The sequence below is a fragment of the Quercus robur genome, chromosome 11, assembly GCF_932294415.1.
Source record: "Quercus robur chromosome 11, dhQueRobu3.1, whole genome shotgun sequence".
NCBI classification, from domain to species: domain Eukaryota; kingdom Viridiplantae; phylum Streptophyta; class Magnoliopsida; order Fagales; family Fagaceae; genus Quercus; species Quercus robur.
The window spans coordinates 51,190,965-51,207,963 of NC_065544.1; the positions used below are offsets into that span (position 1 = coordinate 51,190,965).

A 16,999-nucleotide genomic window follows, 5' to 3' on the forward strand; every position below is an offset into this window, starting at 1 on the left:
ACCTTTGAGTTAGAGCTAAAAACTCTAAAAGCATGACTGACTATTTTCTGCTTCTGTGTCAATCTTGAGTCGCTTGACCAGTATATAAAGCAAACCAATTGAGTTAAAATATAGAGACCATAAGCTACTACCCCTAAGAATAATGATCCACAAATGTAACAGATTCCCAGAAAGGCTATGCTGACTTCGTCAGCTCTATAGACCACATTTCGATGCTCCTGATCATGATAAAAATCAAATGCAAGTCTCAGATTCAAATCTTTTTCAAAATTGAACAGAAAAACTTGAAAATCAACCAAATGTTTTATTCTCACTCTAAATCTTAAATATAAATACTCACAATTGGGAAGTGAAGTAAGAAAAGGGCATATGCAAAAAAGAAGGAGATAGTTGAGTGCCAGTTGAAATAGCCGGGGGCTATCACGGGAATGGAAGCTACAGCCACACGAAACACTAACTTCAATGTTCTTAACATGAATTCATGAAATTCTGCATCGAATAATTCCATTCCACTGCTGTCATTATTATCATCATCCTTATTTTCTCTGTGTGGATCATTCTCCATCTTAGCTTTCTCTCCAATCAATTTTTCTCCCTTGCTAGTTTCCTGCTAACAAAACATATATCACATGTAACAATGAGTTGATTCAATCAAATTCTTTATAGTTATCATAAGCAAGAAAACAGAAATATGAATCCAACAACACTGCTGAAACATTGAGCTGCCAAGTATATATGCACAGATCCATAATTAGTTATTTCATTAAAAAAAAAAAACAATTTAAAGTGGTAAAGTGCATTTGTAAATTACATAGAAATCGAATTTACTACAAAAAGTTTTCAAACTGACATAAAAATGAATTTGATTGTTGGCATGTTAAAATTATAATAAATTGGTGTCATTATTACAACCCTCTCAATCCAGAAAATAATTTTCCCACTTACTACATGTAGATATAGAGTATCTTCATCTTCCTTAACTCTGTTGCTGCCACTGTTCTGATCATCAGGTTTCAGTAATTCTTCATACTCCACATCACTTTTGTTTTCTGGCTCTTCCAACTCCTCACCCTTGTTAGTTTTGTCATTCTGCACAGCAAAACATAACTCATACATAACAACAAATTGATTCATTAAAATTCTATGGATTAGTCACAAGAAAGATAGCACACAACATTACTTGTCTTGTCCCTGCCTAAGCAAAAAAACAAACTAAGATTTTAAACTTTCAAGCCAAATTATATGCACAATTGAGTTGATTGTCTGTTTCATATTCTCATATGGTGACATTTTGTTGTAACAATATAATATATTAGATAATAATATGTTCAATTTGTAAGAGTAAGTAACATTAACACTTTAAAAGAGCTTTTGCAAGAAACTCATAACATGTTAGACACCACAAACTCTCTCATGGTAAAAATCAATTATATGCCCTCTATTACATAGTTGAGCCACATGGATCATTCATTTCATGATTTTTAAAGCTCGACTTTTTAGGATCCAACATTTATTATATACTATATGATGAGGAATTTTACTACTAAACTTATCACACTACTCACACTTTTAAATACTCCTACACTGCAGTAACAAAAACAAAAAATATTGGAATGCATGACACATGTACAAGGGCCTAATGTACTCTTATAGTCTAATATCAAACTTTTCAAAACATGGTTCTCAAACAAATTTACAGAAAATACTGAATTTGACAAAGCTTACACACACTAGCAGTCATGTAAGTAAAAATGATCAAGAGAGTAGACTCACTGTAGGGTTATTATTAGAGCTTCCACATAAACTCCAACAAGAAGAGCCAAAATCCTTGAAATCCATGAAGATCATCATGTAGGTGTAAACAGCATTGGTAAAAACAAAGAGACCAACTCCTATACACCTTTCCCAGTAACCATACCTTTGCCAGTGAGAATTGGTAGAAACTGAAACTAAAAAGAATGCAAGACGCTCAATCCAAAAAGGGTATTCACACATCTGCATACAGAAAAAAATCTTCATTAAAAAGATATGCAAATAAATCAAACCCGAAATATACATATATTAGATTCAAGTTACACCTAATGTAACTCTTTGCAATATTATATAGATCCGTAAGTTTTAATTAAACAAGTAGTTTGAAAAGTCAATTATATTGCTTTGATATACTCCCCATAATTACAAATATAAAGCCGATCAGAGATCTATAACAATTTCATAATATTATAGTATTCTCAAAATATTAATCTAATAAAAAGTTATGAAGTTACACCAACTATAATATAATGTGTGTAACTTTTGACACATGCAAACTCTAAAGCATACAAGTACTCACAACAAATGGGAAAAGAGAAGCAACATGGTCATCCAAGGTGATGCAGCACACGGTAAAGTAAACCAAATTAGCAATAAGGACACATAAGAGAGCCAAATCCTTAGCTTCGGGAATGAGGAGTGCAACAAGGAGTGTAAAACGCTCAAAGAAGAAGAGTGTTTTTTCAACAAAACCAAGTGATTTTCCATGATCTGCCATTGTTGCTTGCACATCAGGGTTCGAAGCCTTGGACTTTGAAGTTTGAACTATAATATATGCACACATATATATAGGCTATATAGCTAAGAATCCAAGCGAGGATATAGTACGTTTGACTTTGTTTAGTATCCCTTTTTTCACAAGAGTTTTTGTCACTTCACAATTGCTCTACAGGGTGGAGCCTAATTTGTAGTAATTGATTGTTATAATAGTTTGTTACGTTTATCATGGAAACTAGGATTAACCAAATAAAGTTTGTTTAAGTTTTATTATATTAAAATTACGAAATTATCAAATATTAAAAAAATAGAAATATATGATTTATGATCTAAATAAATAAGTTTTATTTTAATTCGATTAGTATTTTAAATTTCTTGAAATTAAGGTAATAAAGTAGGCATTTTTTACCCAATAATATAATTTTAGGAAAGAATTAGGAAAAAAGTATCAGGTCAAACTTATTTAGTAATGTAGCATGTTTTTCAACAAACTCGAGTTCCAAAAAACATGTTACATAACTAAAAAAGTTTGACCATGTGCTATTTAGCAAATTTTTCCAATAGAATTTTACCCCAAATAAACTATTTTTAAAATTAATAATATAAATAAATAATTTATTACTTTGGTATTAAAGTTTCATCTTAAATAAATTATTTTGGAGTGATTTTTTTTTTTTAGATTATTTTGGATTGACTCTGGAATAGTTGAGATGGCTTTAAATTGATTAGTTGAAATTTTATTTTGATGTGTCTTAATTTTATTGGTCTAATTTCTGGAATTGCATAATTAATTAGCGATCATAGATGATATTAATGAAGCTAATATAAAATTGGTTAGATGTAAATCCTTGGAGGATGCAGTGATAGCTAATTTATTGGAGTCAGGTAATTTGTTTTGTTTGGATAATGTTCCAATGGATATTATGGTTTTCATGAACTGTGCGAAATAATCAATGATAAACACGACAGAAATATGTTGCAAATCAAATCTAAGTCACTCTTAGGAACAGAGAAAGTAGCCTTTAGTGAGAATATGATTTTGAATATAATGGAATGATATACCATATAAGTATATACTCAAGTAGTTTATTGAAGATCACTAACAAGATCGAAGATAGTTTTGGATTCAAAACTTATTTGTTCTTGTAGGAATAGAGAACCCTTTGGAATTAGTTTTTTTTTTTTTTTTTTTAATTATCAAAGGTCCATATACTTTAAATATGGCATGATTTTGCGTCCTATTGACTAACTTACAATTGCAAGACATTTATCCGACAATGATACAAGAGCATGATTTTTCAAGTAAGCAATGTGATGACAAGCATAAAGATCCAAAACTTGAATTTTGATTATATATCATCGTTGGCAACTTGAACCGTAATTTTTTTTATTTTTTTATATGAAAGTAATAAGAGAGATATTATTAGAACTTATATGAAAGTAATAAGAGATCTAATGGTTGAATAAGAGATTTGGGGTTCAATTCTCGCCTACACCAAAAACCGATTAGTATTTTAATCTGATACTAAAGAGTTATTGCCAAGAACGGAAGTTGAAACTCTCTCTCAAAAAATAAAAAATAAAAATAGAATTACTATGTACAATATAAACACTAGTAATGGCAACAGCAGTAATAGTAATAAAATTGTAAAAATTAAAAGATAAATTACTTATATTTGACAAAGAGTGGCTAAAGTAAATAAACCATGTATATATGGAGAAAATCTAGGCACATTACCTAGTGACTGAAATGTAACAAAGCAGTTAAAATATCCAAAAAGTTACTCCATAGTCTAATCAGCACGTCTAATTACTACTACTAATAATGAAAACTAAAAGCAGGAAAGAGTTACTGAATAATATCTAAATTATGCAGAAGGCTTTGGTAAAGCTCAGATGACGCATTAGCTGTGCAAAGTTTGACAACGAGCTCGTTTTTCTCTTCCTCCAAGACCCTGCATTTTTCTTGGCACTCATGCAAAAGTTTTGAAAAGTGTTCAGCTGATGAAGCTTCCACATTAACTTTCACAGTAAGAAGAGCAGTCTTGTCCTTTAACCTGTTGCAAACTTGTTCAGACTCAAGCAAACGAGCTTTGTAACTCTCAGAGGACTCATTTGCAGCAACAAGCTTTGCACTAGCAGTGTTTCTTTCTTCAAGCAAGATGCGGTTTTGCTCATTATAATTATTTGCAAGCTGCGCATAGTGGTAGTACCAACAGTTTATATTTGTTAGCTTTGCATTGAGTTCATTTCTCTCTTCCTCCCATTTGCCGCGTTGCACCTCAAATTCATTTGCAATGCCTAGGTACTTCTCCAGTGACTTAGTCGCCTCATCGAGCTTTACAGAGATCATGTTTTTCTCTTCCATCAACTTGAATTGTTCATGTTTAAACAAATCTATATCTGTAACATTAGTCTTTTCCAATAAAACATTATTCTCTTTCATCAACTGTAAGTAATAATCAGAACGTTGTTGTGTAGAAGCATTTGTTGCAATGAGCTTTTCAGTGAGATTTTTTTTCTGGCCCTCCCAGTTGAGTCTATCTTCTTCATAAGCATGAACCTTTGCAGCGAGTGTATAATTGGCATCCTCCAATTGATTAAGCTTTTCCATCAATGCATGATGAGCTTGGATATGTTCAAATCCCTTATCCTTTATCTCCCTCTTGAAGATTAGTCTCTCCCATATGCTGTCTTCTTTTTTTTCCAACAAATCTCCATATCCTTGCTGCCTATCATTGCCACTTCCATAGTCAAATGGATTACCATGGCTATCAGATTCACTTTCAGTTGTAAGAGAATTATGGCTGGTATCACTGCTATTATCCAAAAAATATGGTAAAGAGAATTCATCTTCATATCTACTGCTATTATCCAAAAGATATGGTAAAAAGAATTCATCTTCATGTCTATCAATTGGGTTACAATGCCTATCAGATTCACCTTCAGTTGCAAGAGAATTATGGCTGGTATCAATGCTATCATCCAAAAAAAATGCTAAAAGGAATTCATCTTCATATCTATCAATTGGGTTACCATGCCTATCAGATTCACTTTCAGATGCAAGAGAATTATTGCCGGTATCACTGCCATCATCCAAAAAATATGCTAAAAGGAATTCATCTTCATATCTATCATCAGCTTCCCTCTCTGGCATTTTGAAATCCAAACCATTCTTTGACCCCAAAAGTTCTTCTTCCCTTTTATTATTTGCTCCACCTTCTGCAGAAGCTTCTTGGTCACCTTGAGGCAGCTCATCCTGCTTGGTAGTTTGCCCTTCCAATGGCTCCTCACCCTTGTCACTTTCCTGGTCAAACACAAAATAATTTATTTGGAAACAAATTAGTTTGCCATAGTTATTTATATACAGAATGGAAAACGCTAAAACTAATACCCCTTTTACTATAAAATCTTAAAAACTGGTGTGATAATAAATATTATTGGTGCTAATTCAATAACAAAATAAATAATTGTCCAAATTACTTTTTTATGATTGATGACAAACTTATATTTAGGCATGCATATTAAGAAAATGATACTTACTTTAGTGCTTAAACCATGCATACATATATTTAGGCATGCATATACTTAAAAGGAATTAAGAGCACTCACCTTTGAATTAGAGCTAAAAAATCTTGTAGCAAGACCAACTATCATCTGCAGCTCTCTCACTCTTGAGTTAAAAAATCTAATAGCAAGACCAACTATCATCTGCACCTCTCTCACTCTCGAGTTCCTAGTCAAGTAAAAAAGGCAAACCATAGAAGATAAAGTATAGAGACCATGAGGTACCATCCAAAAGAGTAATGATCCATATATGAAAGAAATTCCCAAAAAAGCTTTGCTGATTCCGTGATGATGATGTACCACATAATGATGCTCCTGATCATGATAAAAAATCAAATGCAAGTCTTAGACTCGAATCTATGTTCTAATTGAACAGAAAAAAAATTAAATTTAACCAAAATGTATTATCTGCACGTGAAATCTTAAATATAAACACTCACAATTGGGAAGGAAAGTGTGTGAAGGGCATATGCAAGATATAAGAAGATCATTGAATCCCAGTTTAAATAGAAGGGGGTTATCACGAGAATAAGAACTGCAACCACACGAAACGATGACTTTGATAATTTTGATGTGATTTTGCGGTCTACGGCTGCTTGATCTTCCTTCATTACACTGCTGTCATTAATATCATCATCCTTATTTTCTGTGTGTAAATCGTTCTCCATCTTAGCTTCCCCTTCAATCAATTCCTCCTCCTTGCTAGTTTCCTGCTAACAAAACGTATTTCATATGTAACAATGAATTGATTCAATTAATACTTTGTAGTTATCACAAGCAAGAGAACAGAAATATTAATCCAAAACACTGCTGAAATATTGAGCTGCCAAAGTATATATTATTTCATTATGAAGAGCTACAATTTAAAGTGGTAAGGTGAATTTCTTAACTAACACAGAAATCAATGTAGTGTTAATAGTTGTTTTGCCTCTAAGGAATCCACCAACATTGCTTTGTCCCTGCCTAAGCAAAAAAACAAACTACGCTTCTAAACTTTTCAAGCCAAATTATGTGCACAATTGAGTTGCTTGTCTGCTCCATATTCTTATATGGTAACATTTTGTTGAAACAATGTCATATTATCTTATTACACCACTCACAGTTTTGGAATACATGACACATGCAAAAGGGCCTAATAGTCTAATATCAAACTTTGCAAAACAATTGAACAGAAAATACTGAAATTGACAAGCTTACACACATGCACATGAATGTTAGTAAAAATGGATCGAGAGAACTCACTGTAGGGTTATTAGTGCTGCCAAATAAGAAAAACTGCTGTGATTCCATCAAGTCTATCATGTACTCTATCAAGTCTTTGGTGTAAACCAGGTTTGATAAAACAAAGAGACCAGCAGCTATACGCCTAGCCCAGACTCCCCAGTAATAATGGGGTGGGACTGTAGTCAAAATGAATGCAAATCGCTCAATCCAAAAGGCGTATTCACGCTCCTGCATGCATAACCAAAATCAAACCTTCATTAAAAAGACCAGGCAAATAAATCAAGATCAAATATTTAAAGTGTAAATTTTTGTAATTTAAAATTATTGATTATAGATCTAATAGTAAATAATGTCACTTTAACATGAAATTTGGCGTGAATTTTCACATGAATTTTCAAATTATTTGACCCATTAAAAGTTATTAAATGGTGTAACTCTTTGCGATGTTATATGAATCTATAATTTTTTAGGAAACAATTATTTTGAAAAATTAATTATATTGCCTTGTTATATTTTCCATACTTACAAAATATAAAGATAATCACGATTAATAATTATTTCATTATTAAAGTGTTTAGATTACAAATATTTTTAACTTTAAATATATAGGAACAACATTAGTGTATGAACCACATCATAATATCTAATTAATTTTAGAAAATTGGCCTACGTCTTATGAACAAAGAGAATACTTAATCTAAGAATAGAATTCTTAAAATATTAATCTAATAAATAAAAAGTTATTAGGTAATATATATAACTCTTTGAAATATTATATGAATCCATAATTTTTAATGAAACAAGTATTTTGAAAAATTAATTATATTGCCTTGTTATACTTTATATACTTACCACATCGTAAATAATATGTAATTAATGCGAAAATTGGTCTACATCTTAAGAACAAAGAGAATACTTAATCTAAGAATAGAATTCATAAAACAATAATCTAAAATGTAACTTTAACACATGCAAACTCTAAATTAAGAGAGTTAATCAAGTACTCACAAAAGGGTCATAACCAGAAACATGTTCAGGATGGTAGATGAATGAAGAACAGAAAAAGACAAGCCAAATGAGCCAAATGATAAAAAGCTAGAGGAAGGAGAACCCAAATTACAGGTTTGGGACTGAATGATAGAAAAAGGAGTTCCAACCGCTCGACTATGAACAGTCCTATTTCCAATGATTTTAAAATATTTATAATATTAAATGCCATTGTTGCTTGCACAAGGACTTAGAAGATTATATAGAGCAAAGAGAGGATACAGTTTGATATTGTTTAGGAACCTACGTAGTTCAGTTCCATTCTTTCACAGAGTTTTTGGGAACAAAGATTGTTTAAGTGGTATGAGTCTAGGATTAGGAATAAATAATATAAAAAATAGGAATACGAGTGCATGACTATGTCTATGAGGTTATAACTTTTATTCTATTAAAAATAGGATAAGGTAATAGAGTTTTATCACGAATAAATCATCTTAATAATATACAATTATTAATAATAATAATAATTTATAATTTTGACATTAAAGTTTCATTTAAAATAAATTATTTTGGTATTATGATATGTAACATATAGGTTAAGCCTTGGCACAATCAAAATTTTTTATATGGCTTAAATTTTATTATTTAGTATATATATAAAATAATATGATATAACTTTAATATGGGAAACTTACATTCAAACAATTGAATGTATGTCTTTTCAAAAAAAAAAAACAATTGAATGTATGTTACGGCTCTAGTTAATTAATTATTAATTCATAACAGTTTTTGAGTCGGATAAGAGATCAAATACAAGGTTAATTCTATAATATCTATAAAACAATATTATATTAATATTAATTATCTTAAGTGATAAATAAAAGAGTAGTTAAAGTTCTAGCATGTTTCAAATATGCTTATTTAATTAAGAGACCAATTCAAGGTCTCAAGGGAAGGAAAAAAGTTCCAGCCCAAGGGTTTACATAAAACCTAAAAGGATACATAATATAAAATGGGTAAGATGCAAATCCTTATGGGAGCTAAATTATTGGGGATTCAGGTAATCTGATTGGATGATGTTCCAATCCAAATTGGATTGTCCAATGGGTATCATGGTTCATGTGTTTCAAGCCCTAGGTTTCTTCACCTGTGCTAAACAATAAATGATTATTAATTTACAGTTTAACACGATTGAAAGTACGTTGAAAATTGAAATCTATGTTGCTCTTATAAACCCAGGCACCCAACCCCTTCCACTCACATGTTCTCTGTCAATTCTATAGATTATTATTATTATTATTATTATTATACTAAAGAACTATAGGATCAGGAATAGAGAAAGTTTTTTTTAGTGAGAATATGGTTTTGAACCTAATTAAATGTTGATAGATAGGAATAAACTCAATAACAAGATCCCATATAGTTTTGGGACTAAAATTTTTTTGGGAATTAATTATATCTTCTATATTATTAATAACAAGATTCTCTGTTTAGGTTTTAACATTTTTTGTACTAAAATATTTTCACACAAATTCTTAAACTTTTTAAAAATATCCCTATCTTTTAGTTATATAATTTTAAATTAAAAAATACAAATTGGTTAAAAGAGTAATTTATTAGTTCATAAGTTTTAGGTTTTTTCCTTTATTTCTTCCATTCAGCCTAAAACTTAGAACACTATCTCTATCTCATTTTTAAACATTATCTCACGTTACTTTACCTTTTTTTGAAAAAAAAAATACATACATTTATTTATATATTACTTTTGAAAATTATAACACTAAAACAAAAAACAAAAAACAAATAAATAAAAAAGAGCATTATTGCAAGCGCAAAGCACGAGTGATGAGTCTTGTGTGTGTGTATATATATATAAAAGGATTTTCCTCTTTGGACTAGACTTTTATATGATTTAGAAATACCTTTAAACCTTAGGTTTAACCCCAAAAAAAAAAAAAAAAAAAAAAAAAAAAAGACCTTAAGGACAATCAAGTTAAAATATATCTCCAGCATCACTTAAAATACCTAAAAAATAAGATACTCTCCTACTAATCCATGTCTTTAAAACAAAATTATCCAATTTTTTTTTTTAAAAAAAGGAAAATTATGACACTAGACCAAAAAAATGCCTCATTGCTTGTGCAAATCACATGTGATGAGGCTAGTTTTGATACTAATTGTTTAGATTTAACTTTAGAAATAAATGTTTTAGAATATGTTTTATATAAATAGATGATAATAGTCCAATTAACGTATTAAAGTATAAATTATATAAAATTTTAGATTCTTTTTCTAATGCATGTATTTAACAATACATGCATCTATGCATCTATAGAAAGAAGTTATCCAAAATTTAAATTGATAAAATCATATTTAAGATTGACTAGTGATATTACCAATTGAAATGAGAATTTAGGAAATTTGAACACAAAAAACTATTAGTTGTAATCTTGCATCTCCAAAGGTAAGATTTTTTTTTTTTTAATTTTTTTTATAAATGGAAAATATCAAAAATAAATTTTATTTAATTAATATTTAAAAATAAGAGAAGACTCCACTATAAATTGTCACCTTATGTCCAAAACTATGTTGAGGCGGCCATAGATTGAGCCCTATTATTGTGGACTACAAATTTAAGCAAGGTTTGAACAAATCTATTTAAAGCTATGTGAGGTATTCGACATAAACAACACCATTCAGAATTTACAAGTTTTAAAACCTTTTTATTTTATATTTAAAATACATTATAAATATGCAATATATTTGGGGCCATATTTTGCATGGAATGCATTTAACATGCCAATAACAAACTTAATATTTCATGATTTTGGCATGACCATTCTGGTATTAGTAGAAAGAAATCAATTTAATTGAGGCTAAAGTTATTAAAAACACACAAATATCAAAATGATAGTTGAAATACTAGTTGCAAAGGAGTGTTCAATGATTACCACCATTAGGATATTGGAGGAAACTAATAGTTCTTCACAACCAAGCCAATCATTGGAGAAAAAAGCGCTATACACTTTGTTCTTTCCTAAATGATTTTTTAAATGAGAATTAAAATTTGCAATCTTCTTTCCATAGCAACAATCCTAAAAAACCCATGTTTTCAATTCCTTCCCATACTCCATAATCTCTCATCCGTATTGAAATGAGATTCAAGTTATTTGATCTTAATACTCAACAAATGCTTGTTCTCTTGAAATTCATTCTTGCCTCCAAATCTGTCTATGCCATCTCTATACATTCGTTTACTAGTGATTGAAGATTTGGATATATCTGTGCCTCCAAATCTGTCTATGCCATCTCTATACATTCGTTTACTAGTGATTGAAGATTTGGATATATCTGAAAAATTGAGTCAACTCCTCTAGAAGCTTCCGGGGGTTGAATGCATTGCAATCACGCATTTACATTTTACGAGCTAAGTCTCTCTTTGTATGGTTTTTTGATTGGAGATTCTAAGTTGTTGTCAAGGTCATTCAAAAAATCGTGGCATTCTTGTAACACAAGTTCAAAGGTCGAACCAATATAGTATTTAGCTAATTCGTTGATCAAATCAACATAGTCGAACAAGAGAGAGAGGGGATGTTGAGGATAAAAATGGGAGCAATGTCATTTTGGATAGCTTCCAAGTATACACATCCTCCAATTGATTTCTTTGTTTCAAGAATAGAGGTGGTTTTTGTTATGTTTATCTAGATTAACTAAACAAAGATTGTTTAAGTAGTAGGAGTCTAGGATTAGGAGTGTCTTTCTCGACCAAAAAAAAAAAAAAGTCTATTAAAATAGGAATACCAGTGTATGACTATGACTATGACTATGAGGTTTATAACTTTTATTCTATTAAAAATAGGATTAGCTAATTGAGTTTTACCACAAATAAATCATCTTAATAATAATAATAATATAATTTATAATTTTGGCATTAAAGTTTTAAAATAAATTCTTTTGGTATTATGATATGTAACATATAGGTTAAGCCTAATTGTCACAATCACAATTTTTATATGGCTTAAATTTTATTATTTAGTCAATAAAATAATATGATATAACTTTAATATGGGAAACTTACCGCTATTTAAGATTCAAACAATTGAATGTATGTTACGGGCTCTAGTTAATTAATTATTTATTCATATCAGTTTTTGAGTTGGATAAGAGATCAAATACAAGGTTAATTCTATAATATCTACAAAAGAATAATATGTTAATATTAATTATCTTATCGCTCTGTTTGTTTCACTGGAAAACCTTCTATAAAGATAGTTTTCCACATTTTCCAATGTTTGGTAGCACAAAAAAAACCTGGTCAATGGAAAATTATCTTTGGTCAACAGAAAACTCTAATAAAAATAAGGCTTATTTTTTATAGGTTGTTTTCCAAAAATTTTTTTTGGAAAACAATCTCTTTCTCACGCGTTGCATCTCCTATAAATATTATCTTCGTCTATAGCCATGGGAAACATAATTTTTTGGCGCCTTCTCTCTCTCATGGTAAGTTTTCTCACTTTTTCTCTTCCCTTTGCTTTTTCTCTCCTCACACTCTCACTGTCACTAACTCTGGTCTCTCCTCTTTCCATAGATCTCTCTCTCTGTCTCTCTTCTCTCTTTTCTCCATGTTTCTCTTCCCCTCTATAACGCAATTCTTTGATTAGATTTTTTTTTTCCTCCACTGATCGGTCAATAGCTCCGACTTGCAAAGGAGAACAAATTTGCAGTGATAATTATTTCATTCCTCTCTACCAAAATCCCAATTCTTTGCTTTGAATTTCAAGCTCGATTTTCTTTTTCTCTAAGAAATTTTTGGTTTGATGGATTCCAGACAAAAGTTACTTCTTTTTCATACATAAAGTGCAAAAAAATAAAAAAAAAAATAAAAAGAAGAAGAAGAAGAAAGAAAGAATGAAGTAAAAGATGAAAATTTTAAACATATTACCTATATTGCTCTAAATTGCTTTTACATGGGACAATCTTTACTATGGACTAATAATATTGTTATATAATGAATGATAATTGTTTAGGAGAATTGCATTTGTTGGCAAATACTTTTTTTGTTGGCAGATACTATGCAGTGATGGTATGTTATACAGTACATTATGTAAATACATAATTTATAATAATATTGGAGACTTGTGGTTGATCATTGTAGACAATTAGTATACCAACAAAAAGAGTAGACAATTAAAAGTTATTGTTATTTATACTTATTGAAAATGTATTCCCCTGTCAAATTTATATATATATATATATAGAGAGAGAGAGAGACAAATGGTTGATATATGTGTGTGTGTACGTACGTCATTGTCTATATATATGAGCAAGATGAGTGGTAGAGATCATGAAAATTTGACAACTAATTAATTTTGATTGTATCTATTGTCAAAATTTTAGTATGAAAACCAAATTCATTCGTGGTTTTTTATTTATAATGATTACATTAGTTAGTTTACTTAATATACATGTTTTAAATTATAAAAGAAATATTTTTTGAAAAATTGCATACCAAACACTAGAAAACATTCTCAAGCTCATTTTCAAGGTTGTTACCAAACACTGGAGAATGAGACAGTTTTCTAAAAAATGCTCTTTGGAAAATGAGCAATTTTCCAGAAAACATTAATACTGAAACAAACAGAGCTTAAATGATAAATAAAAGAGTAGTTAAAGTTCTATCATGTTTCACATATGCTGCTTGTTTAATTAAGAGACCAATTCAAGGTCTCAAGGGAAGGAAAAGTGTTCCAGTCCAAGGGTTTTACATGAAACCTAAAAGGATACGTATAATATAAAATGGGTAAGATGTAAATCCTTATAGGAGCTAAACTATTGGGGTTCAGGTAATTTGATTGGATGATGCATGTTTCAATCCAAATTGGATTGTCCAATGGGCCGGGTGTAATGGTTCATGTGTTTCAAGCCCTAGGTTTCTTTCACCTGTGCTAAATAATAAATGATTATTAACAGTTTAACACGATAGAAGTATGTTGAAAATGGAAATCTATGTTGCTCTTATAAACCCAAGCACCCAACCCCTTCCAGTCACATGTTCACTGTCAATTCCATACATTATTATTATTATAATTATTATTTTAAAGAACTATAGGATCAGGAATAGAGAAAGTTTGTTTAATGAGAATATGGTTTTGAACATAATAAAATGATGATAGACAAGAATAAACTCAATTAGTTTATTAAAGATCAATAACAAGATCCCATTTAGTTTTGGGACTAAAAGTTTTTTTGGAATTATATATATATATATATATATACACACACTCAACTCCAAAATAATAAAACAATTAAAAACAGTAATATTGGCCAAATGGCTCAAGATCAGGCAAGAGGTCTAATTTGGATGACTTGGTAGCCAGAAAGCATTTCATTGAAACTGTTCCTTTCTTGCTCCCAATTTTTCTATCTTTAACCCTCTTCACAACTATTTTATACATGTATTTTTGAATTCTTCTAAAGGCACAACAAAATCTCACAATATTTTTATAACAAGTTGAGAGGTCAACCCAATATTCTACCACAATTCAAAATAATAATGTTGTGAAAATGTTGTAAACTTTGTTGTGTCCCTAAACTTTCTCGTTCCCTTTTTGTGCCCTTAAGTTCTTCATTACTATTCCATTTTCTGTCTCTTCAAATCTTTACTTTCTTCTTTCTTCGAATCCCCATCATACCTAACCTTCTCTGTTGTTGAGTTCTCTTGGCTAACAGTGCTGCTTACAATAATGCTACCGCTTACATTGTTCTACACCAATATAAAGCCGTAAGCAATAGATAATACCAGTTAAATTATGATCAATTACTATAAATTAATGAAATACAAAGAGCCCATCAAAAAAAAAAAAAAAAAAGAAATACAAAGAGAAACAAATTTTAAACAAAAGAAATGTGTGTGATTTAGAAAAAGAACTAACACTCGGTTTAGGGCTAGGGTTTTCAGGATTCCCTTGCCAATGAATTTTGACATGGCAAATTTCCGAAAAGCACATGAAGTATATGAGATTAGAAATAATCAAAAGCAAAATCGTTGTAAGCCAAAGATCAATATATTGGTAAAGTATAAGAAGGAAGGCAATCCTCTCGATCCAAAATGCGAGAGCCATAGCATCCATTGTCACCTTCATGCTTGCAATAAAAAAAATTAATAATTTTTTTATTAAAAAAAAAAAAACTTGTAGTTGGAGATTAATAACTTGCACATCCCACTACATATAATATGTGCAATTAATAACACATTACCTAGAAATACGTGAAATGCTTTGAACATGAATCACAAAAATAAGGCCTACGGGATTCTTTTCGGTGTTCATTGTATATCATGGATTTCTATAGATATTTAGATATTGTATTATTAATTTGAGAAAATTTATGGACACAGTAAAATTTCCTAACATCTTTCACAGTACTCTTAATTTGAGTTATGATTGATTTTAGGTATACTTTATTTTATTTTATTTTATTTAGACCTATAATATTGTCAAACTTCAACTCGTTGGAAAAATATTCAACTTAGAGTTTGTTTGGAATTCATTTATTTTGCTGAAAATACTGTAATTAAAGGTAAAAATTAGCTAAAATAGTAAAGTGAGATCCATTAATAGTACCAAAAAATGTTATATGACCCATGAATAGTAGCAAAAATAAATTGAATAGTAAAATACGTTAGCAAAAATAATCTTTACCAAACGGACACTTAATAAAAATTAATAATTATTATTGAAAGTGAGAAGTTAGAGGGATAATAGTTTTCCAATTTTGTTCTATGATTCATGTGAGATGAATTCGTCTTTTTTGTATGACTAATTAATGAAAGGAGTACACATTTACGTTCTGTTTGTTTCTATAGAAAATCTTCTATAAAAATAGTTTTTCATATTTAATTTTTTTAAACTACAATTTTTCTTATTATTTATAATTGTGCGGTACCAGACATGCCTAAGGGTCTTTTTGGCTATTTATTTGATTTTCAAGAACAAATTCGTTAAAAAGCTTCATTCAAAACTATTTAGGTATTTAACCTCGTTTGGAACTAGAGTTTTTAAGAGTCAAGTTTCAATGTAAAGAACTCAATTCTCTTAAATTCGAGTTCCTTTAAAAAAAATTTTGGGAATTTAAAAACATCTCAACTCAAGTTTTTTATCCATGGATCTTGAGTTTTTGAAAATTGAGTTTTACCTAGGCAAATGAGGCTACAAAAAAATCTTGTATGAGACTGGCGAATGTATCTAATGTCTCATTGATATGTGGGTCTCACAAGATATCATCTCTGAGGCTACATAACTAAATAGTTTCAGATGAGACTTTTTAATGAAATTGTTCTTGAAAATCAAATGATAGGGCAAAACAAGCCTGACTAAGAACTTGTTTGGATGAGCTAGTGGTGGGTTGAAATAAAGTTATTTATCTGCTTATTTAGTGTATACATATCTTTTCAAATTTTTTTGAGGTAATGTTTAACAAGATATTTGCTCAAATCCAATTATAAATCCATTTAATTAAATAAACTTTCTCAAATAAGTACTAAGCACTTTTTTTTTTCTTTAAAAAAAAGAAAAAAAAAAGATAAAAGAACTGAGCATGGTTATTAGTATCACAGTTGGTTACTCAAAACGAAGGATAAAATTATTAATATGATATAGTAGTTTGTATAATTGGGGTAGGTTGCAAACTTAAC

At 29.8% G+C, this 16,999-nt stretch overlaps 1 protein-coding gene across 1 annotated transcript; it reads right to left on the bottom strand.

The window, feature by feature from the left end:
* Positions 1–4,378: 4,378 nt before the first annotated feature.
* On the bottom strand, positions 4,379–15,437 carry LOC126705194 (uncharacterized). Its single transcript, XM_050404112.1, has 6 exons — positions 15,240–15,437; positions 15,005–15,070; positions 7,339–7,548; positions 6,537–6,806; positions 6,142–6,411; positions 4,379–5,836 (listed from the first exon to the last, which is right to left on the bottom strand). Exons 1-6 carry the CDS (start codon positions 15,435–15,437, stop codon positions 4,379–4,381), a joined length of 2,472 nt encoding a protein of 823 aa, XP_050260069.1.
* Between the last annotated feature and the right edge of the window lie 1,562 nt (positions 15,438–16,999).